Genomic DNA, 24,109 nt, shown 5'->3' with positions numbered 1-24,109 from the left:
TCTCGGGCTTTTGCCTTTCCACGATTCACACGCCACATGTGTCCCTATGAACGTCTGGAACTGAGTACAAGGTTGACTCTTCCCCGCTCGGGCGCTAAAGGAATTGGAATGCCGGAGGAAGCCGGCCGCCTCAGACCTGAGCTCTCAACGCCCCGCCCTCGGCCCGCCCCAGGCCCCGCCCTCCCGAGGGCCCGCCCGCGTGCTGCCCGGGCTTCTCTCGCGCATGCGTAGTTTCCTGCAGTCCCGGAAGCGGATCCTGTGGAGTGAAGCTGATGCTGCGGAGTGTGAGTGTCCCCCTATCTAGATTAAACCTGCACTTGGCTGTCTTCCGTCTTCCATACACGGTGCTCGGGGGTCGCTATGAACCTTAAAATCCCCAAACCGCCTCCTCCACCCCAGGTAAATTCAGACTCGCGGTCCGTTTGGTTTAAAATCGCTCTGAGGCTGGTGCTGCCCCCCTCTCTGTGCCTTCGAACCAGGTAAACACCGCCCTTCACATTCTTTTTTCTTAAAACTCTTTACTGATCTTTCCGCCTGCACCGCGCTTTTTAAAATCCTCACCACTCGCGAGGTGGATTCACGCCCTTTGCGCCACTCAACCCTCGCCCTCGTCGGCCCCGGGAGGGCAGCGCCGCAGCCTCAGTGCAGAAGAGGCCGCGTCCTCTGCCCGGTCCTGGGAACCTGTAGACCCCACCCTTAGCTACTAAGGCACCATGTCCCACCACTCCTCCTCAGGCCTCATCCTGCTCTCCAGGCCTCCCCTTCACAGTCACCGCATCCCCTGACCCCTCGTTTGGGGAGGTGACCGGGGTCTGTCTTGTGACATCCAGCGTTCTTAGATGCCCACTTCCGCCCCACTGGAAAATGCTACTCTTCTGGGAGGCGGGCATCTTATTCCATACCCTTCCCTGTGAATGTGTGGGCAAAGGAGAAAGAGAAAGCAACTGAGAGAGAAATAGAAAAACTGACAGAGGAAAGAAGAATGAGGGAATGTTGGAGGAATTTGCAAAGAGACAGAGTGAAAGAAGCAGCAGAGAAAGTATTAGAGGGAGAAAAGCAACTGGAGAAATTTAGAAAAAAATTCGATGTGCAGAGAGATGAAGGGCAGCAAAATAGGGAGAGGGGCAGCAAAGGGGAAGGCCCCTCAGACAGCTAGTGGGGCCAGAGGATGTTGGAGTCAGGGAAGACAGTAGCGGGGTTCTGGGACAACAAGGGATACCTGATAACAAGGAGAGCAGAGGGGGAACCACAGTAGAGAGGAAGCCTAGGGACCTGGGGGTGCCAGAGAGTGAGGACAAAGGCTGTAACAAGGAAAAGGGAATTTAACAGGGAGGAGCAAAGATAGAGTAAGAAAGAAGCAGAAATATATGGGATCTGGGAACAATCAAAAGATTGGGGAGAAAGTGGAAGAAGAGGCAAAAGAAGTTGCAAGAGTGGAACAGAAAGGTACAAAAGAAACAGAGAGAGAACGGGAAGAAAGAGCAACAGAAGAGAGGGGCACAAATGAAGAGCAAACCCAGGAAGAAAACACCGAAAAGAAAGGGGGAAGAAGAGCTAGGGAGAGAAGGTGAAAATGAGAGATATATACAGAATGAGGGAGGGAAATACACAGGAATGACGAAAGAGGACCCTGGGTCCACATTAATGGTTAGGAATACAGAGAGTGGTTAGGAATACAGATATGATTATTGTAATTAACATTTTAAATGTATACTAGTCCTCCAATAATGAAAAAAGAAAGAGAAAAGAACAAGAATGGAAATGGGCTGAGACAGAGAGAACATCTACAGAGACCTTTCTCTGCATTAGGATTATCAGGGCTAAATCTAAAGGCAGGTCATGTTGGTCCCTGGCATTGAGCCCTCCTCTGGCTTCCTATGTTCCTCAGGACAAATCCAGACCTCCCGGTGGCTCCACAGCCCTGTGTCATCAGGGAGGGCCCTGCCAGTGTGTGCAGCCTCATCCTGGGAGCTCACTCTCCTCATGGCTCACTCTGCCCCAGTCACATTCAACATTTCTCTTTTTCCAAACACAAAAACCTTCCCTGTCTCAGGTCTTTTTTTTTTTTTCTTTTTCCCTTTGGCCCTAAATCATCATGGCTCTGTCCCTTTCTCCTCCTTCAGATCTAGGCTCAGAGATGTCTCCCAGTCCCTTTGCCAGTCACTCTTTACGTGTTACTCAGGTTTTATTGCCTCTGCATTAATCTGTCCGAAACACTCTTCTGCATTGATCGTTTTGAGCATTTTGTGTTTTCCCTTCATTGAAGGACACAGTCCCCATCCTGTTCACAGGACAACTGCAGCACCTGCTCTGAGGCTGTGGTTAGATGCTGGGGCTGTGGGTGGGACTGAGTAGCCCTCAGGGAAGACCAGCGGGACAGAGCAGGTGATAAAGATGGACCCATATTTCTTTTGGAAATTTCAGTTCTCATTGATCTAAACTTCCTGTGGCTACTTATTTTACTCAAAATGAAAGCAAAAGGATGTACTGAGGCCTACAAAGCCCTACCTACAGACCCTGTGTCCTCAAACATGTATTGAGGTGTCCCTATTTTAGCCATCTGTGTCACTGCTTCACTCTGGCTCCTGGGTCTTCCAGGCTCTGCACATCACCAGGGACCAGCTGCATGTATTTAAAATATAGGAAATTTTAAAAAATAAAAATAAAATATAGGAGATTGTTTGTAAGTGTATTATTTTATAATATAAAGAAAAATTACATGTTTACTTAAAACAAGTGAGAACATACATCTTTTCCAAAAGTCTTTTGAGGTATGGGGGAAAAAAAGTTTTGAAGGCCTGTGCCCTCCTTGCTCTGCTCCCTCAGGACCTCTCTGGTCTCATCTCCTACTCATGTCCTCCCTGCTCCAGCCACACAGGCCTGTTTCCTCTTCCTGGGACGAAAATGTCTACTACCTTGGGGCCTTCACCTGGGCAGTCCCTCTGCCTAGAACTTGGGGGCCCCTCAACTGCAGGTGGCAAACACGCTTCCTTTTTTCCTTGAGTCTTTGTTCTGATATCAGATTCTTAGTGGAGACTTCATCTGGGCTCCATTTAACATTCCAGCCTTACCCTTACTCCTACCTCTCCTTTATATTGGCTACTGTGTATGTGTGTGTATGTATGTGTGTACACACGTTCCTTTACCTTCCATGACCCAAATGCAGTTCACAAGGCCCCAAGGGGACAACAAAGCCAGGAGGTGGGAGGTGTGCTGGGCTTGCTCCTCTGAGTGGAACTCAATCCTGGCTTCACATTAGAGTGCTGAGGCATTTCAGTACATTCCTTGTGCACCCTTACCAGAAATTCCCATTCAAATAGTCAGAGTGCAACCATCTTTCAATAATATTTATAATGCCCCAGGTGATTCCAGTCTGTGTCTAGCATTGACCACCACAGCTCTGTGTCCTTCTTTTCTGAAGGCTGAGATCAGCCTGTGATCCACGCAGGGGTGAGGAGGGCTGTGCTCTGCATTGGGTTTGGTCAGGGAGGGTCTGTGCCCTGAAGAGGAGCTCAGCACAGCCCAGCTCCCCACTGCTGCAGCGTGTGTGCGGGTTTCACCAGGAGGGGAGTGAGTTCTGAAGAAGGGGTTCAAAAACTTACTTGTTCTTCCTGTAGGAGTTTATTGTTCCTGCATCTCTCATTATGCAGTGGGCAACAGAGGACCATCTTTCCACTTGGTGATGTCTTCCCTGTATATGGGTTGTGGCACAGGAAAGGAATGTGTGGGTTGTGAACAATAAACAGCATATTTTTAACATTTAGGATTGACTTCTAACAACGCATTTTACATGAGGAAGAAACCCAGAAGAGGAGAAAAAGGAAAGAAAAGAATTCAGGAATGGCTCTTACTCAGGTAAAGTGATAGCTATTCTTGATGGATTGTTCTGTGTTTCCCTCCTTTCTGCATTTCTGGGCATTGGCATTGCTGATCTTCTCTGACTCGGAAGCCATCCTGCCTGACGTGTTTTCTCACCCTCACCCATGCCTTCCCTCAATCCCCCTCATCTCCACTGAGATTCCATCTCATTGTGACCCAGTGACATGACCTTTTGAAGGGGCTCCATTGGACATGGTCCTGGGGTCCTGTTCTCTCCCAGACAGGTGTTGGAGATGGGGTATGGGCCCCCAGGTGTCAGTGCCATTGGGAGCAGGGACTGTTTAGGGGCCACATCTGAATGCACTGTCAGCTCTCTGTAGAAGAGGATTAGAGAAGCTGCCCCTGGAAGTCATGTGTTAATGTGGACATACTGTTATTTATAGTGGCTATACTAATTTATACTCCCTGAAGAGTTCCCTTTTCCCTACATAACTCACCGGCATCATTTTTTTTATCTTTTTAAATAATAGCCATTCTCTCTGTATTAAGATAATATCTCATTGTGATTTTGATTTGCATTTCCCTGATGATTACTGATGTTGAGCACTTTCTCGTGTACCTATTAGCCATTTATATGCTTTCTTTTGAGAAAGCTCTGTTCATGTTGTTTGCCCACTTTTTATAATGGTATTATTTCTGTTTTTACTGTTGCATTGTTTTAGTTCGTTTTATGTTCAGGATGTTAGTTTCTTCACATATGCATAGTTTGCAAATATTTCCTCCCATTCAACAGTTTACCACTCACTCTGTTGGGAGTTCCTTTGTAAGTAACTACATGCTTTTGTCTTGCTGCTTTTAGAATTCTCCTTTTGTCTTTTACTTTGACAGTTTGACTTTAACGTGCCATGGAGAAGACCTTTTTGGATTGTATAATATCTCTTTTGGAATCTCTGAGCTTTCTGTATCTGGATGTCTAAATCTTTTGCTAGACTTGGGAAGTTTTCAGGTATTATTTTGTTAAATAGGTTTTCTATTCATTTTGTTTTCACCTTCTGGGACACCCAAAATTCAAATATTTTATGATGAATTCAGATATTGAATTTAAATGTTTTACTTATGGTGTCCAGTATATCACATAAGCTTTGTTAATTCTTTTTTATTCTTTTTCTTCTTTTTTGTCTGACTGGATTATTTAAAAAGACCTCTTCAAGTTCTGAAATTCTTTCTTCTGCTTTATATAGTTTGTTGTTGAAGCTTTTGAATGTATTTTATATTTTATTCAATGAATTTTTCACTTCTAGAATTTCTGTTTTGTTCTTGTTTTTCTATCTCTTTGGAAAATTTCTCATTTATATCCTGAATTGTATTTTTTATTTATTTGTATTGTTCTCCTATATTTCCTTTTATCTCAGGGAGCTTCTTTTTTTTTTTTCCTATTTATCTCATTTATTATTTTTTTCTTTTTTTACTCTTTTACTTTTTCAGGGAGCTTCTTTAATATCATTATTTTGAATTCCTTTTCCAGTATTTTATAAATTTCTTTTTCCTTGTAGTCTGTTGCTGGAGAATTATTGTATTCTTTTGAAGGTGTCATATTTCCTTCCTCATGTTTCATGGGTCCTTACATTGATATCTGGTATAACAGTCACTTCTTCCATTTTTTTTATTTGCTTTTGTGGGGGAGGGCTTTTCCCTAAAGGTGTATCTATGGCAGGTGTCCTCAAACTACAGCCCAGGGGCCAAATGCCACCCACCAAGGACATTTATCCGGCCCACCTGGCGTTTTAGCCACCGCTGCCTGTCCTGCTTAGCAGCCAACTCGTCGCGGGCCCACAGTGCGCACTCTCCAACGGTCTGAGGGACACTGAACTGGCCCCCTGTTTAAAAATTTTGAGGACCCCTGATGTATGGTGTTGGTTGGGTAGGGTACTTAGGATTTGATTCTGGTTGCATGCCGTAGTGTCATCTTTGTTTTTTTGTTTTTTTTTTTTTCCCGCCCCCCAAGTAGTGTCATCTTTGTATGATTTCTTTGACTGTAAACAGTGTCAGGGGTGTCTGATTTCCTCAGTGGCTTTGGGTGCCATTGTTAGTGGAAGGACTGGTGAAGTTTTGCTGGGGATGGGGATGCCAGGTGGGAGATGCGGATGCCAAGTGGGCCGATTTTTTGCCCCTAGTAGTGGCAGCAACAGGCCAAGTCTTCTTGTCCTTTTGCTCCAGGGTGGGTCCAGGTAAGCTGATTTTTCAGCCTCTGGATTGTTTGCTCAGGTGCTGATAGTGGCAGTGATGGGTTCTCAGGCCCCTTGGCAGCAGATGTGGCATGGGTGATGGCAGAAGCAGTGGTAGGACAACCCTCTGGCTCCCAAGTAGTTCGTGCTAGTGTCAGTGATGGCTGTGACTGACTGAGTGGACCAGTCCTCAAACCTGCAGGTGACACATGCAGGTAGGTGCCAACTGTGGTGGTAGCAGTGTTGGGAAAATATGATTGAGGAATTAATGAAATGTGACTCATAAGATCATTATTCTGTTGTATAACCCAATATTACTATATTAAAGACAGAAATAGGAGTTTGCAGGATTTTGCCCTGAAGGAATGTGTGGACTTAATGGTTCACTTATTAGAGGCTGCTATCATGGGGGAGCTCTCAAATCTCTGGTGGGGATGTTTTCCAGGGAGGCTTCCTGGTATCTCAAAATCTGTGAGCTTTGAAAGACAGGACAAGGCAAATATGGCCCACAGGATGGGAGCCGGAGACAATGAATGCACTTTGCCCAGAGATGCGCCGCTGTGGTTATAAACAACCTGTTTTATAGAGGTGGGCTTCCTGCTCTCTCCCGTCTGTGTCTACCTTTAAGTCCACCATAACTAATCATAGATATATAGAGTCACTATACCTCTTTTGTTTTACCTCTGTTAATTGACAACTACCTCTTAGAACTTAGAAGTTAGCTCCTGAAAGACTTTGTACCTGTTTGTTCACCTAGATAGATCAGAAGCCCCTTGAGAGGACTTTTGACCCTAACCCACTACCTGTATCCCCTAGCAACTGCATTCCCTGATATGCAAATATGTTACCCTGACAACTAGTAATTGATGTCTGTGATTATAAAAACCTCTATGAATCTAACCTTGCTGGCCTTTATGGTGATACACCAGACTCCTAGGTGCCCTCTCCTGTGTTATATCTGCTCTTTTTATATATATAAAACTATAAACTATACCTTAGTCTCTGTGTATTCTTTTATTACTCTCTGTTGCCTACCAATTTCCTTATCCTCTGTGGCGACCTCTATCTTAGGGACTTGGTTCCGTGGGGAAAAGTAGTTAATCTCCTCATGGACCTGCCTCAAATGCTCTCACCCCGCAGTAGCAGCAAGTTGGATGGGCCCAACCTTAGGCCCCCAGAAGGAGCTGGATGGCACACAACCGTAGGTTCGTGTGCCAATGGTGGCAGAATGAGCTGAGCAGTTCCCACACCCTTGGACAAGTGGTCAGGCACTATGGGGGTGGTGCCAGGCCAGGTGGTCCTGTCCTTGGGCCTGGCCCTGTGGTGGTGCATTCAGCCACTGGCTGCAGTAGGCAGAGGAAAGGTGATCCCTGGGCCCCCTTGCAGAATGCTTGGCTCAGGGCAGCAGTGAGTATGCTACAGCCTGCTTTGGCAAGAGAGGCTGGGAGGTTACTTTCAGTGGCAGCAAGCATAGGTGGGTGACTGGGAAGCATGTGCTTTGGCCCCAGGTGGCGGCTGCAGGCAGGGTTGCCTGTCCTCAGGAGCCTTGTAGATATGCAGCAGCTCTGCTGCTGAGGGCTGCAAGGTCACTGCCAGAAGCTCAAGCTTAGGTTCCAGCCCCGGGGATGGCGGCTGCAAGCAGGGGAGTCTGTCTTTGGGACATGAGAACATGAGCAGTGATTCTACTCCCAGGGGCCTGGGGTCATTGCCAGTGGCCCTCTCTTTGGCTCAGATGGCAGCAGCCATGCTGCATTTGGTTGCAGCCCTGGGCAGCCCCCTTTTCTTTAATTTTTTTTTTTTGAGACAGAGTCTCACGTTGTTGCCCAGGCTAGAGTGAATGCCATGGCGACAGCCTAGCTCACAGCAACCTTAAATTCCTAGGCTCAAGCAATCCTGCTGCCTCAGCCTCCCGAGTAGCTGGGACTACAGGTATGTGCCACCATGCCCGGCTTATTTTTCTATATATATTAGTTGGCCAATTAATTTATTTCTATTTATAGTAGAGCCTCTTGCTCAGGCTGGTTTCGAACTCCTGAGCTCAAGCAATCTGCCTACCTCGGCCTCCCAGAGTGCTAGGATTATAGGCGTGAGCCATCGTGCCCAGCCTCCCTTTTCTTTAATTTACAGGAAATGCATGTAGTGTTTACTGCTGATCATAAGGTTTGGTTAAACATTCTTTCTTAATATCAAGTTGTTTTTTTTAATTTTTCTTTTAGCCTGATCTGTAGTTATCCAATAACTTCTTCAGCTTTCTACTGTTGCAATACATATTTTTTTCATTTTACTCTGTTAAATTAATGTATAATACTAATAATTTTTTTTTCTTTTTGAGACAGAATTTCACTCTTGTCCGGGCTAGAGTGCAGTGGCATCATCATAGCTCACAGCATCCTCAAACTCCTGGGCTCAAGCAATCCTCCTACCTCAGCCTCCCAAGTAGCTGGGATTATAGGTACACACCACCACACCCAGCTAATTTTTAAATTTTTGTAGAGACAGGGTCTTGCTATGTTGCTCAAGTTGGTCTCAACTACTGGCCTCAAGTGATCCTCTTTCCTTGGCCTCCCAAGGACGATAGGATTACAGGTGTGAGCCATTGCTCTTGGCCTATGTGTTTAATCTTATACCATGGTTTTGTGGATTGAATTAACAGACTCCATGGGGCTCTTGTTAAGTGAGAGTTGTACATTTTTATTGTCCCAAACATGCTGAGCAAAAATGATGAAAAAAATCATCAAAATATACAAGGGCTATCCATAAAGTATCCAGCCATGTAACCTTTCTCTTCATATTAACAATGGCTGGATACTTTCCAGATAGCCCTTGTATGTCATTGAGAGACAGTTTCTCTTATTTCATGGATGCACAAGCCCATGATTTATTGTTTCTTTGTTTGTTTTTAGAGATAGGGTCTTGCTCTGTTGTCCAGGCTGTGGGACAGTGGTATGATGATAGCTCGCTGCAGACATGAACCTCTGGGTTCAAGTAGTCCTCCCACCCTGGCCTGCCAAAGTGTTAAGATTACAGGCCTGAGCCACCAACCCCAGTGTTGTGTTGTGTTTGTTTGGTTCGTTTGGTTTGGTTTGGTTTTTTGGCTATTTAAGTGAGACAGTGGGAGTGGAGAAGGAACAAAGAAATCTGTAATTCGTTGTGATCAATTACTTATAAACACCACTGCACTGGCTAGCAGATTAATTTTATGAAAAAATAATCATCAAAACATCATCATTTAGGCCGGGCGCTGTGGCTCACGCCTGTAATCCTAGCTCTTGGGAGGCCGAGGCGGGCGGATTGCTCAAGGTCAGGAGTTCAAAACCAGCCTGAGCAAGAGTGAGACCCCGTCTCTACTATAAATAGAAAGAAATTAATTGGCCAACTGATATATATATAAAAAATTAGCTGGGCATGGTGGCGCATGCCTGTAGTCCCAGCTACTCGGGAGGCTGAGGCAGGAGGATTGCTTGAGCCCAGGAGTTTGAGGTTGCTGTGAGCTAGGCTGACGCCACGGCACTCACTCTAGCCTGGACAACAAAGTGAGACTCTGTCTCAAAAAAAAAACAACAACAACAACAAAATAATCATCATTTGAAACAAGTTTTATATTTTGTAACAGTTGAAATTATATTAATATCTTAAAGGTTTTCCATGGTTTTAAATTTGTTCTACACTATCATGTTAATGAAGTAGTAGTAGTAAGAATAGTGACATATGAAGCGCATAACTATGTGTGTATACAGTGACCTGTTATGATGTTCCATATTCTTATTCTTGAATTTCTTTTACCTTTTCTCCATTACATAAACCTCTGTCAATTTACATTTCATGCTGTCTCTGTTACTTAACTGGTTGTTTCTTCATGTTCAATTCTAAGTGCCAGACACCTGGGTGTAGGTGCTGGCTTTATCAGTTTTAGCTCTTTGATCTGTGGCAAGTGTCTGTGACACAGTTGTCTCCTCAGTAAGATGGGAACAGATCATTCTATCACAGGCTCTTATGTTATTATACGAATTAGGACATGTAAGGCATTTAGAATAATGCTTCGCACATGAGAAGTGTTCAAAAACTTCAGTCATTGCTATTGCCATCATCATCACAGATTTTACATCCTGACCTTTTTTCTGTAAAGACACCATGGCCTTTGTCATTTCTGAAGACACGTGTTCTGGCTTACCTAAATACCAAATATCACTTGGTATGTTGAACGTAATATCTAACACTTCTATAGAGATAGCCCTATGTTGACTTGTTATTTGTATATTTCTTGTATTCTTCACTAAAATGAGAAATCCATGCTAATATAGAAGATATAATCTCTTATGGAAAAATGTAATAAAATAATTAAGGAGAGATATGTGCTTAAAAGTACCTTAATGTGAATTTTTCCAAACACTTCAAATCCATGCTTAAAATATTGCTTCTCAGCCAGGCGCAGTGGCTCACGCCTGTAATCCTAGCACTCTGGGAGGCCAAGGCGGGTGGATTGCTTGAGGTCAGGAGTTCGAAACCAGCCTGAGCAAGAGCGAGACCCCGTCTCTACTATAAATACAAAGAAATTAATTGGCCAACTACTACATATAGAAAAAATTAGCCGGGCATGGTGGCGCATGCCTATAGTCCCAGCTACTCGGGAGGCTGAGGCAGCAGGATTGCTTGAGCCCAGGAGTTTGAGGTTGCTGTGAGCTAGGCTGCCGCCATGGCACTCACTCTAGCCTGGGCAACAAAGTAAGACTCTGTCTCAAAAAAAAAGAAAAAAAAAAAAATATTGCTTCTCTTTTCATTTTCTGTGAAGATGATAAATCCCTCCATAACCCCTCGGTAAAATGTGTTTTTCATTTTAGAAACACTTGACATTCAGGGATGTGGCCATAGAATTCTCTAAAGAGGAGTGGAAGTGCCTGGACTCTGCTCAGAGGACGTTATACAGGGACGTGATGTTGGAGAACTACAGGAACCTGGTCTCCCTGGGTGAGGATAACTTTACTCCAAAAGTTGGAGTCTGCCCTTGGTATCTTAGCATTTTCCCTTGGGTGCCTCTTGGGAGCCCCTGCATTGCTTGACTGATATTGAAGTCCTTTGAACTCAGAAACAAAGGCTTCCTTTGAAGCATTTAAATTTGTTCTACACTGTCCCCTTTCTTCAGTTGTTCTGACCCCTTTAGGATATGCCAGTTGTGGATCCACACCTAAAGTATGCATAAAACCTTATGCCAGACTTTTAAATTTTCTAGTTCCTTTTTTTTTACTTCTGTGCTTTCCTTTCAGTAGTTCTTAGAAGAGAGCTAGATGTCCACATGTTTGGATGTAAAAAAAATTTTGATTTTGTATTCTCTTATGTTTGTGTGATTTTGCTTCTGGTAATTGTGTTTGATATACACAGTATTAGGTCATGTCCTTTTTTTCTGCTGTGATAACCCACCTCTAGGTTATGTTCTGTGGACTCTCCTATGAGATGAGTTTACATGAAAACAGAAAATTACTGAAGGAGAACACTTTGACGACTATGTTTGAATATTATCCTGCTACATACAGAGATGCCCCTTGAAACCCTGAGCAGAATTGTCGGCATGTCCCAGGACACTGAGATGGAAAGAATCAGGAGAGCCTGACTGATAAGAGTTTCCTGTTTTCTTTCTGGTTTTTGAGGAGTATCACAAAAGTGTCCCGTGAGGGCATCATGACAATGTTGATCACACATAGTAATGACCGTCACCTTTGAGCCAGCGTCAGTGTTGGGATGTCCCCTACAAGCTCACAGCCTCATGTGTATGAGGCTCTTGGCTAAACTATTGTTCGTGCCACATTTTTTGTCCCCTGTGTCATTGTTCATTCTCATCAGCAAACCTTTGTTCAAACCTATGTACAGGCCGGGCTGGGTGGCTCAGGCCTGTAATTCTAGCACTCTGGGAGGCCGAAGGGGGCAGATTGCTCAAGGTCAGGAGTTTGAAACTAGCCTGAGCAAGAGCGAGACCCCATCTCTACTAAAATAGAAAGAAATTAATTGGCCAACTAAAATATATATAGAAAAAATTAGCTGGGCATGGTGACACATGCCTGTAGTCCCAGCTCCTCAGGAAGCTGAGGCAGAAGGATTGCTTGAGCCCAGGAGTTTGAGGTTGCTGTGAGCTAGCCTGGGCAACAAAATGGGACTCTGTCTCAAAAAAAACCCAAAAAACCTGTACAGTTTGTTTCAAGTTCAAATGTATAACAAATATGATTTTAATACATCTTGTGGAGGCAGCTTGTGAAGTTGAGTGGTGTCTCGGTTCTTAAAGTCCACTTCATTTGTTTAAGCTGCTGCTACTTTCATCTTGTACATTTCCATGTGTATAAATGAACTATTTTTATTCATTTATTCATCAGTTCTATGTTTTTTATAATATTCTTAGTATTTGTTTTGTAACTGGAATGCAAGGGGTGTTGTATAATGAAATGGCCGTTTATTTGTGTATTTTTAAAGAAGTTTTCCTTCTGTGGGTAAGGTATGGATCAGGAGTTTCTCTAATACACAAACTCCAGAAGTTACTGAATAGGTAGTATTAATTGGTTTTTTACTTATATGTCACTTGGCTTAGTACATACTATTACAGTATACTTTTGTCAATTAAACTTATTACTATTTTTAAATTGAGAATTTTTGGTATCTGGAGAATATGCATTTTTTAAATTAAGTCAATTGTAATACTGTCAAATTTGAGAAATAACACTAAATTGACTTGCCATAATTTGTCACTTAAGACACATTACCCTCTCTACAGTATATTTTTTGCTTTTTAAACATAACTTATTTAACATTATTTAAATTTTACTGAATTCTGATTTCTTAGAACAAATGCTGTATTGTAAAAATTACTCTCCCTGTCTAGATTCATCATGTCCATCTTGGTATACTAAATTAATTTTTAAATATCTCGTAGTATTTTGTAGGAAACTTAGCCCATTTCTTGCACTTCATGGACTTTTCCGCCATTGTTTATATCACTCGTATTTTCTTTACGATTTTTCAAGTTCTAGAAATTGCATTCTTCAGTTAACACACAGAAACTAATTGTGTTTCTTGTTGTTCTGTCTATAAGAATTTTATATAAAGTGTATCTGTTCCTTGTTTGCCTACCTCCTGGTGCTGACCTGTTTGTTGTTCTCTGCCTCTATATCTGCTGCTTATGTTGCTGGCCACCTGAGTGTTGCTACTAAAAGTGCCTTTTAGTGTAAGCCATTCCCCACAATGGGACATTTACTTATTTTTTTCATAAGGTTACCTGTGTTCTCCTAGTGATAATTATGAAGTCAGATTTAGTAATTTTGTATAAGTGCACACTGATTTTTATTCATTCATACTAACAATTATATATATACTAATACATACAGTAATAGTAGTACCCTTGACCCCATGTTTCATTTTTTTAAAATTTTGTCATGTAACTTTTAGAATATTTTACATTGTATGAGCTTAGCAGAGGCAAAATATGCTATATTTTCCTGTTATTTGAATTTAGATTCAATTGACTGTCATGGGTATTTAAACTCCATCTTTTCCCTCCTAATTCCGTCTTTCTCCAGCCCTTGGAAACTACCATTACACTTTCTGTTTTGTTTTACTACTTTATTTTTTTAATTAATTTATTTTTTTTAAGAGACAGGGTTTCTCTCTGTCACCCAGGCTAGAGTGGCAGAGAAATATGTGTCTTTTGCATGTGGATAATTTCTCAAATTTCTTAGCACCATTAGTTGCATTGTTTGTCCTTTTCCTCTTAGATGGTCTTGGCATCCTTGTTGAACATCATTTCATGATGTTTGTGAAGGTTTGTTATTGACATCTTTACAATGTCAAGTATTCTAGTCTGTGAAGATAGATATCTTTCCATTTATTTGTGTCTTTTCAAATTTTTTTTCAGCAGTGTTTTGCAGTTTTCACTGTATAGATCTTTTTATGCTTATTCTTATAACTTTTTAATTTTGATTTTATGTATTTATTTATTCATTTATTTATTTTTGTGACAGAGTTTTGCTCTGTTGCCCAGGCTAAAGTGCAGTGGCACAATCACAGCTCACCACAACCTCAAACCCCTCGGCTCAAGCTGTTCTCCTGCCTTAGCCTCCTGGTTAGTTTGGACTACAGGTGCATGCCACCATGCCAGGCTAATAAGTTTTTTAGAGATGGAATCTCAAGTTTCTCAGCTCAAGCAGTGCTCCTGCCCCAGCCTCCTAAGTAGCTGGAATTACAGGAGCAAGCCACCATGCCCAGCATAATATGTTGTTATTAACTACAGTCACCATGTTGTGCAATAGGTCTCTTTTATTTTTTTACTTATTTTTGAAGGAAAATTTTGTCAAATATAAAGTATTTTTTGTTGACACTTTTTTTCCTTTGTACTTTGAAAATGTCTTAACTGCTTTCTGCATTGCTAGGTTTCTGCTAAAAATATAATGTTAAATAGTTTCACTTATATATAACAAGTTTCTTTTTATCTTGATGTTCTCAAGGTTTTCTCTTTGTTTTTTGAGTTTTTTGGTTGTTTTTTGTTTGTTTGTTTTTGTTTTGTCTTTGAGTTTTGATAATGTGTTTATATAGTGTGTCTCTCTGATGACCTCTTAAGCTTTATTCCAGTGGAACTGATTGAACTTCTTGACTCTGTGTGTATTTATTTCTATCGCTAAATAATGAATATTTTTGCTATTATTTCTTCAAGTAAGTGCTCTTAACCTCTCTGATCTTTGTGTGAGACTGCAATAATGTGTGTATTGTTCAGTCTGACAGAAACCTAAAAGTCTATTAGGCTCTGTTTTCTTTTCTTTTTTTTTTTTTTTGAGACAGAGTCTCACTTTGTTGCCCAGACTAGAGTGAGTGCCATGGCGTCAGCCTAGCTTACAGCAACCTCAAACTCCTGGGTTCAAGCAATCCTCCTGCCTCAGCCTCCCGAGTAGTTGGGACTACAGGCATGTGCCACCATGCCTGGCTAATTTTTTCTATATATATTAGTTGGCCAATTAATTTCTTTCTATTTATAGTAGAGACGGGGTCTTGCTCTTGCTCAGGTTGGTTTCGAACTCCTGAACTCAAACAATCCACCTGCCTCAGCCTCCCAGAGAGCTAGGATTACAAGCATGAGCCACTGCGCCCAGCCTAGCCTCTATTTTCTTGTCTTCATTATTTTTTTTCATTTTGCTCCTTGGACTCAATAATTTTTAATAACCTGTCATCAACTATGCACATTCTTTTTTGTGCCTTGTTTCCTCTGCTTTTAAATTACCCTAGTAACTTTTTCAGTTCATTTATTATATTTCAGCTCCAAAATTTTGGTCTGGTTCTTTTTTATAGCTTGTCTCTTACTGATATTCACATTTCGTTCATATGTTATTTTCCTGATTTTGTGTAGTTATCTATCTCTGCTCCCTTTTAGTTCATGGAATACCTTTAAGGCAGTTATTTCAAATATTTTTCAAGTAATTCCAAGGGCTACATTTCTTTTGGGTCAGTTTCTGGAAAGTTTTATTTTGCCATTTATTTGGCTTTGTTTTTTTTTTGTTTGTTTTTTGTTTTTGTTTTTGTTTTTGTTGTTTTTTTTTGAGACAGAGTCTCGCTTTGTTGCCCAGGCTAGAGTGAGTGCCGTGGCGTCAGCCTAGCTCACAGCAACCTCAAACTCCTGGGCTCAAGGGATCCTCCTGCCTCAGCCTCCCAAGTAGCTGGGACTACAGGCATGTGCCACCATGCCCGGCTAATTTTTTGTATATATTAGTTGGCCAATTAATTTCTTTCTATTTATAGTAGAGACGGGGTCTCGCTCTTGCTCAGGCTGGTTTCGAACTCCTGACCTCGAGCAATCCGCCCGCCTCGGCCTCCCAGAGAGCTAGGATTACAGGCGTGAGCCACCGCGCCCGGCCTGGCTTTGTTTTTTTATGTTTTTGTAGGACTTAAAATTTTTTGTTGTGCATGTTCCCTTCACTGCTGAAATGCAATGGCGCAATCACAGCTCACTGCAACCGCCAACTCCCGGGCTCAAGCGATCCTCCTAGCTCAGCTTCCCAAGTATCTGGGACTACAGACTTTACTGACTGGTTTCATGCAGGGCAACACCTTCCCTAGTCAGCCCAGTATAAGGCTCTGGGATCTCTCAGTTCTTTTCTGAGGTTATATCTTCCCTGGCCTGGTATATGTGCTTTTACTCCAGTATATGCAGCTGCTTATAAAGTATTTATTTTTCCCAAGAGAATTATCCCTTCTTCTCCAAGGTCTTCTGTGTCTGTGGTATTTCTCTACTCAAAATCTCTCCCTGGCATCCCCCACTCCAACCTTCCTGGCACTGCAGAATCTGTGCTGCTCTAATGTACCGCAGAACCTGCTTATAATTTCAGTAGCCTCCAGTCTGACATACAAATATGCCATTGTTCCTTTCAGTAATCAAAGTCAGACAAGACAGAATCCAGTCCTTCGTGCAGATGCCAAAATGATGAATGCAAATTCTACTCTTTCTTCCATCCTAAGAAGGAAATAGGGAGGAAGGCACAAATACTGTGCCGGGGAGGAGATGGGGTAAAGATGAACAAATTTCCACAAACCTTCCTACACTTTCTGGGTCAGTTTTGTATCGATTAGGTGTTCATTGGGTACTGAGCTTCTGTACTGTTTCTAGACTCTTCTCAAAGGTATTTTGGACCATATATTGTTGGTAAGTCGGTGTCTCCATGGAGGAATGAGGGCCTGGCATTTGCTAGTCTGCCTTCTTGTGGAAATCACTCTTCATGTCTCTTTTTATTTTGAAGATGTTATCTTAACAGGTCTGTTGATGTGATTTCAAAATACAGGAGCCGGCAAAAGAGACACTATTATTTTACACAACAAACAAGGAGATTTACCCTAAAAAATTTAATATGTAAAAATAGTTTAATTTTTTTAAACACATAATATTTTGATTAATTAATTATTTTAGCTTTTTTACAAATGTGATCAAGCTCATGCCTTGGCAACAGCCTCCTGCTAGTTTTGTTTCCTTAAACATCTCTGCCTATCCAGCCAGGGGATCATCATTCTGCCCCCATGGTTTCCCTACATTGCTGTACCCTTGAGAAAGTTTCATTGTATCTCTGTGTGACAGAATAACTTCATTCATCTTAATGTCTTGGCCATTTCCACGTGGTTTCTTTTTTTTTCCCATGTCCTCCTAAAAATATTCATGCATAAGGAATCTTTATGTAGGATTTTGTTAAAAATATGGGTGGAAATAGAACTCATGGGACATTCAGTCTGATGCATGATATGTGAAAAAGCAAATATCTGAGAGATGTAAAACTGCCTTCTTCCCATGTCATCATACTGTCTCCCTTTTGAATCCCTTCTTGTCCCACACCTATAGTGTAATTCCCATATTTATGCATGGATCAGTGTTTCTTTCCTTCCAAGGTCAGAATTTGAACTACTCTAGTACACTTATATGAGAGCTGTCCAGAAGGTATGCAGCCATTGTTAGTATCATTTTTCATATTACATAGCTGGATACTTTCCAGACAGCCCTCGTATTCCCAGATTTGCATGCACAAAGTTTATGCCTACATGCCTATTACTTTCTCCCCTCTACTCTTGCCCTGGCTCTATCCTGGCCTTTCAACACATGGTACCTTGATCTCGGTGGAATATACTGTTACTTCCTAGCATATTAACTTTGTACTCCTGAACTCCCTAATTTCCACAGAACACTCTCACCTCCCACACTTCTCACTGTGTAAGGCAACATGTTACTCATCCACTTAATGTCAGGATGCTTCCTTAATCAGTAAGTACAGGGGATGATGACTCAGCTACCATTACTCTGAAGGATGGCTGAGTAGCACTATTAGCAACACAGCTCAGCTCTTGTATCTCCACTGTATTTCTTTATATGCTTGAGTTATTTGCTGTGACCAGTTATTTTCTATACTGCCTGGGTGAACAGTTGTGTGTAAGAATGTGTCTGATCTTGTAGGCCCAGGATCAAATCCTCTCTTTCTCAGTTACTTTCTGTGCAAATTGGGCTTAAATACATGAATACTGTGGGCCCAGTGTCTTTATTTGAAAAATAATGATAATTTATCTGAAAGCTTTCAACATAAGTTAGTGCTGTGTGAGGGCTGTGTGAGAATATTGCATGTTTGGCAGTAAAGTCTCAAAGTTCCTTTGTTTAATGATTTATCAACTTTACAATGAGATGGTCCTTTCCCTCACTTATTTAACTCATTGTACAATAAAAAATACCATAGACCGGGAGGAATAAACCACAGAAATTTATTTCTCATAGACCTGGAGACTGAAAAATCAAGACTAAAGTCAGTACCAGACAAATTGGTTCCTGGTGAGAGTCCTCCTCTTGGTTTACCCCAGCCATCTTCTGACTACCCTACATAGTAAAAAGAATGACAGGAAACAAGCTGTTATGTCTTTTCTTTTAAGGGCATTAATTCTGCTTCTGAGTAGTCCACCCTCATGACCCCATTATGTCCCAAAGGCTGCACCTGCAATAATATCCCATTGGAGAATAGGACCTTAGCATATGAATTTTGGCTGGCATATTCAGACCATAGAGGCTGCATTCATTATATTTTGTATGCTTTTATTGTTTTGTTTGTTCTAAACAATATGTTCTCTCATCTCAGTTAATACATTTTCTAAGTACAAACTCTGTATATTTTGTGGCTGATTATTGAAAGGCAATACATTATTAATCTGTTATTAAAGGATAATACATATATAGGGAATTGCTCTATTGACTGTTACATAACTGTGTGTGAAATCATTGTGATTTCTCACTTTGTTACCTAATTCTTATTCTCTGTTATGCTATGTATTTACCTGACTTCATGCATCAAAAGTCAGTGATCTTAACATATATTCCAGTTCTCCTATCATGTGCTGCTTCTGAAATACTAGTTCCTGGTTTTGGTTAAGAGGGAAATGTTTAGAATTGCACAGACTATAACTTTATATAAATATGGTTATTAATTATTTGCTCCCTGGTTTTAGCATGGACTACTATGTTTTATTAATTACTTTTTATTAAGATTTACAGGTGATGGTTTTCCAGTAGGTTTTATGCAATATAACTGACGTATATCAGTCATTAATGTCACAAAATGCCTTATCTATATGGGTATAGTTTTATAGCAGGTATTCCAAAAAATATGATATGTTTTAACTTTTTCCTTATTTTGTCAGTGCTATTATTGTTTACAATCCAGAATTACCATTTATTTAGATTAGTCATTGCATAAGTTTATTGTGGCTTATTTACTGTTATAGTATATTGTGCAGTATGTTAGTATTTACCCATACAGTATAAATATGCTATAATTATATACAATCTAATTTTTTTCTGTTCAATAGTGTGACAACCATGTTTTCTGAACATAGTCCTGTTACTAATTGGTGTGTACTTTGGAGTCAAGGTGGAAAAATATTACTACTACTTTCAAGACTAGCATAGGTTTGTGCAATGTGAGTGTTTTGGCCATAGGATGTTTGAAACTAGGCTTTCCTAAAATTCATTTGAATTACTTGTAATCACCCTTTTTATTTCTTTTATTTCATCATCTTATGGAGGTACAAATATTGTTAGGGTTACAAATATTGCCCCTGCCCCCTCCCTCCCTCCGATATGTCCAGTCCCCTGGTGGTGTGCATCACACACGTTATGGAAGCATACACCCCTTTCCTCCTCCCCACTCCCGCCTGCCCACCACCTGCTAAAAAGTTTTTTTTTTTTAACATTTTGGTTACATTGTATATCTTTGCCTCTCCCTAAGAAGGGTTAGAGTTGTGCCCTCACCCTTTTTTAATTAAAGAATCTTGTTCCTATTTTTTTCCTAAAAATTGAAGATCATGATTGGGAAGTTTTATAACTGTGTTCAATATTAAGTATGACTTTTTGTTTAATCAGAAACCTGTGGTTCTTTATCTCTTGTAGATATGTCTCCTAAAAGTGTGATCAAGGAATTACCCCCAATAGGAAACAGCTATACAGGAGAAATATTCCACACAGTAACATTGGAAAGACATGAAAGCCAAGACATGGAGGATTTTTGCTTCAGGGAAATTCAGAAAAACATGCATGACTTTGAGTGTCAGTGGAAAGATGATGAAGGAAATTACAACACAGAGCTCATGACCCAAAAAGAAAATCTTACTAGTAGAAGAGGCCAACATAATAGAAGGGATGCAGGAAATAAGCCTATTAAAAATCAGCTTGGATTATGCTTTCAGGCACTTCCACCTAAACTACAGCTATTTCAAGTTGGTGGGAATATTTATGACTGTAATCAAGTTCAGAAGTCTGTCAGTAATGGTTCCTTAGTTTCACTACCACAAAGAATTCCTTCTAATAGTAAAACTCATATTTTTAAAAAATATGGGACTGATTTCATCAATCCTTCATTACTCACACAAGAACAGAAATCATGCATTAGGGAAAAACATTACAAATGTAATGAGTGTGGCGAAGCCTTTAATCAAGGTTCACACCTCATGGTACATAAGTTAATCCATTCTGGAGAGAAGCAATATAAATGTGATATCTGTGGCAAAGTCTTTAGTCAAAAATCAAACCTTGCACGTCATCAGAGAGTTCATACTGGAGAGAAACCATACAAATGTAATGAATGTGACAAGGTTTTCAGTCGCAATTCATGCCTTGCACTACATCAGAGAATTCATACCGGAGAGAAACCTTACACATGTAATGAGTGTGGCAAAGTCTTCAGTCGCAATTCATGCCTTGCGCTACATCAGAGAATTCATATTGGAGAGAAGCCTTATAAGTGTAATGAGTGTGGCAAAGCCTTTAATGTGCGGTCAACTCTTACAAACCATCAGGTAATCCACAGTGGGGAGAAACCTTACAAATGTAATGAATGTGGCAAGCTCTTCAGTCAAACTTCAAGCCTTGCAATTCATCAGAGAATTCATACTGGAGAGAAACCTTACAAATGTAATGAATGTGGCAAAGTCTTTAGTCAAACTTCAAGCCTTGCAAGGCATTGGAGAATTCATACTGGAGAGAAACCTTACAAATGCAATGAATGTGGGAAGGTCTTCAGTTACAATTCACACCTTGCAAGTCATCGAAGAATTCATACCGGAGAGAAACCTTACAAGTGTAATGAGTGCGGCAAAGCCTTTAGTGTGCATTCAAACTTAACTACCCATCAGGTAATCCATACTGGAGAGAAACCTTACAAATGTAATGAGTGTGGCAAAGCCTTTAGTGTGTATTCAAGCCTAACTACGCATCAGGTGATCCATACTGGAGAAAAACCTTACACATGTAACAAGTGTGGCAAGTCCTTTAATGTGCGCCCAAACCTTGCTAGACATCAGATAATCCATACTGGGAAAAAACCTTTCAAATGTAATGATTGTGGCAAATCCTTTAGTGTGCGCCCAAATCTCATTAGGCATCAAATAATTCATACTAGAGAGAAGCCTTACAAAAGTGATAAATATGAAAAGGTGTCCATTCAAAGTTCAAATCTTGCGAGTCATCAAAGAATTTCTACTAGGGAGAAATCTCACAAATGTAATGACTGTGGCAAGATCTTCAGTCATAATTCACTCCTCTCACAACATCAGAGAATTCATTCCTGAGAGAATCCTTACAAATGCAAAGAGTGTAGGAGAACATCATGAGTTTAAGCATTAATTGTCATCAAAGAGCCCATACTAGAGTGAAATTATGTAAATGTAATGTACAGGGCAGGGGCTGTACTTAGTCCTCAAAACTCACTAGACATCAAAATATACATCTGTGATAAAAACACATATGTAACGTGCATGCCTAAGCTAATACCCAAGTATCAAAACTGTATAACATCTTTTATGGTGGTGTCTAAGAAATAATAGGATCGGGGGCTCACTACATTAGATGAGGATCATTTCTATCCAAGTTCTTTAAAGAAGAAGGACTCTGCCTTTGACAATTAGCATGGAGTAAGGGCAGAGAATAATGGAACACTATGATGATTGGGTTTGGGGTGCTCTTCCTCCAATAGGAGGGCTCTTTGAGTTACAGGAAAGAAATGTTCTACCAATTGACCATGAAATAAGCACGTCAAGACCATAGGACACTGGAATTTTTTTTATGGGCATAGAATACTAGGTATTAGTGACTAATGTGGTAGAAATATTGCAGGAGAAATGGTGGCCACCTTCATTGAATGACAACAGCTGTTGTATAACAAAGATTATTAAACTACAAAAGGACTTCATTGAGTAGGATTCACATATAACTGCTGGCATTACATTTTGCTGCTGTTTTATTCCAAATGCATCATAGATCTTGTAATAATAAAATTTTATCTTTTTTCATAACTATGAATGAATCATGTTCTTTCGACCAACATAGTTTCATCCCACTTCAATAGGGTACTTCATAACAGACAATAACAATGCCCCATTAGGCTGTTTACATTGAAAGGTGTAAAATAGTTATTTTCTTGGAGGAATCAAACAACATACAATGTTGGGAATGTATACTCATAGAATGCACTTGAGTTATTCTGTCTACACTCTGGCCCTGGGATACTTATATGGGTATAATGAAAGTCTAATAGAAGTGCAATTTCAGACTCTTATACCCTAAAACCTGCATTGTGTTCATGAATGTGCACTGTTATTATATTTACATAGCCTCCTTGTGTGCCAGATAAGACCCACGGCATTAACCTTGATTTACATGAAGAGAAAATACAAACATAGTAACAATATGAGAAAATTTTGGAAATTAAAGAAAATGCGAGGAATAAGGAAAAACATGTTTTGTCTTTTGCAGTGCTCAGTGACATAATTTCAAAATATTAATGTTCACGAATTTCCTCTTAAGAATAAATAACACACAATGGCAAAGTTCAGTTTGGATCTTAAGAATGATGATGTCCTACACCTAAGTGTTATGAGAATGTTTATTGCACAATGAGACTTTCTAGGGAAAGCTGTATAGACCTCCCCTGCTGGTCCAAAAACATCTTGAGAGCCGGCTGGGCCTGGGTGTTAACAACAGTTGAAGGGTGGGATTGGGGCTCGGTAGGGGCGTGTCGCGGGCCGGCGTGGTACTGCAGGCCTGCGTGCGTAAGCGTGCGTGCGCGCACGTACCTACGCACTGCCTTCGTATGCTACGCGCAATAATTAACGACCTCTAACGTCTGCCGCCCGTCGCGGTCTCCGCTGGGGAAGCGGCGGCCTCCTCTCAGCCCGACACGGGTAGGGCGTCGTCTCCTCGCCTGCGCGTGGGAGCCCGTCCTTCTGGCTCTGGTGAGAATTTGACAAATCTGAATTTGTCTTTTACAAGAGTAAATATCTTAATTGTTCCACCTGTGATTGATCATGTACATTCTCCCTTTCTGTGGCAAAGGGCTTAATATATTTTCAATAGGTAAAAGTAGTTATTTTAAATAAATTTAAAAATCTTTAATAGTTTGGATATATATATATATATATATATATATATATATATTTTTTTTTTTTTGAGACAGAGTCTCACTTTGTTGCCCAGGCTAGAGTGAGTGCCGTGGCGTCAGCCTCGCTCACAGCAACCTCCAACTCCTGGGCTCAAGCGATCCTCCTGCCTCAGCCTCCCGAGTAGCTGGGACTACAGGCATGCGCCACCACGCCCGGCTAATTTTTTTTTCTATATATATTAGTTGGCCAATTAATTTCTTTCTTTTTATAGTAGAGACGGGTGTCGCTCTTGCTCAGGCTGGTTTCGAACTCCTGACCTCGAGCAATCTGCGCCCCACCCCCACCCCGGGCCTCCCGGATTGCAGGCGTGAACCACCGCCCCAGGCCTGGAGATGTTTTGATATTACAAGGAGGCATGTCAAAACCTTCCTGTGATTGATGAAGTATCCTTTTTTAATTTCTTGTGAATATGTCCATTTTGTTCCCTTGAAATTTTACAAACATCAAAAAGCTCCACATAAAATAGATTTGTAATTTTACCTATAATTAGCTTATTCTATACTGTAGTGAGTTCAATGAAAAGCTCTACAATGAACTCATTTTTTTTTTGCTTCTGATTATGGAAGTTCATACTGATATTTATGTTTTAGCAA

At 41.0% G+C, this 24,109-nt stretch overlaps 1 protein-coding gene across 2 annotated transcripts; it reads left to right on the top strand.

Annotated features, from left to right (window-relative positions):
• Positions 1 to 226: 226 nt before the first annotated feature.
• On the top strand, positions 227 to 22,577 carry LOC105867602 (uncharacterized). Of its 2 annotated transcripts, none has more exons than XM_012757838.2 (4): positions 227 to 284; positions 3,765 to 3,855; positions 10,883 to 11,009; positions 19,972 to 22,577. In XM_012757838.2, the coding sequence occupies exons 2-4, from the start codon at positions 3,841 to 3,843 to the stop codon at positions 21,645 to 21,647; spliced, it is 1,818 nt and encodes a 605-aa protein (XP_012613292.1). In that variant the 5' UTR covers positions 227 to 284; positions 3,765 to 3,840; the 3' UTR covers positions 21,648 to 22,577. The 2 variants fall into 2 exon arrangements, with proteins under 2 accessions (XP_012613292.1, XP_075855054.1); XM_075998939.1 differs by having other exon boundaries at positions 242 to 399.
• Positions 22,578 to 24,109: the final 1,532 nt, after the last annotated feature.

Source organism: Microcebus murinus, chromosome 32, assembly GCF_040939455.1.
Source record: "Microcebus murinus isolate Inina chromosome 32, M.murinus_Inina_mat1.0, whole genome shotgun sequence".
NCBI lineage: Eukaryota > Metazoa > Chordata > Mammalia > Primates > Cheirogaleidae > Microcebus > Microcebus murinus.
This window is presented reverse-complemented; position numbering and strand designations above follow the sequence as displayed.

Coding starts and splice junctions, on each gene's coding strand:
- LOC105867602 (XM_012757838.2), top strand. Junction 11,010..19,971: donor CAGGAACCTGGTCTCCCTGG/GTGAGGATAACT, acceptor TATCTCTTGTAG/ATATGTCTCCTAAAAGTGTG.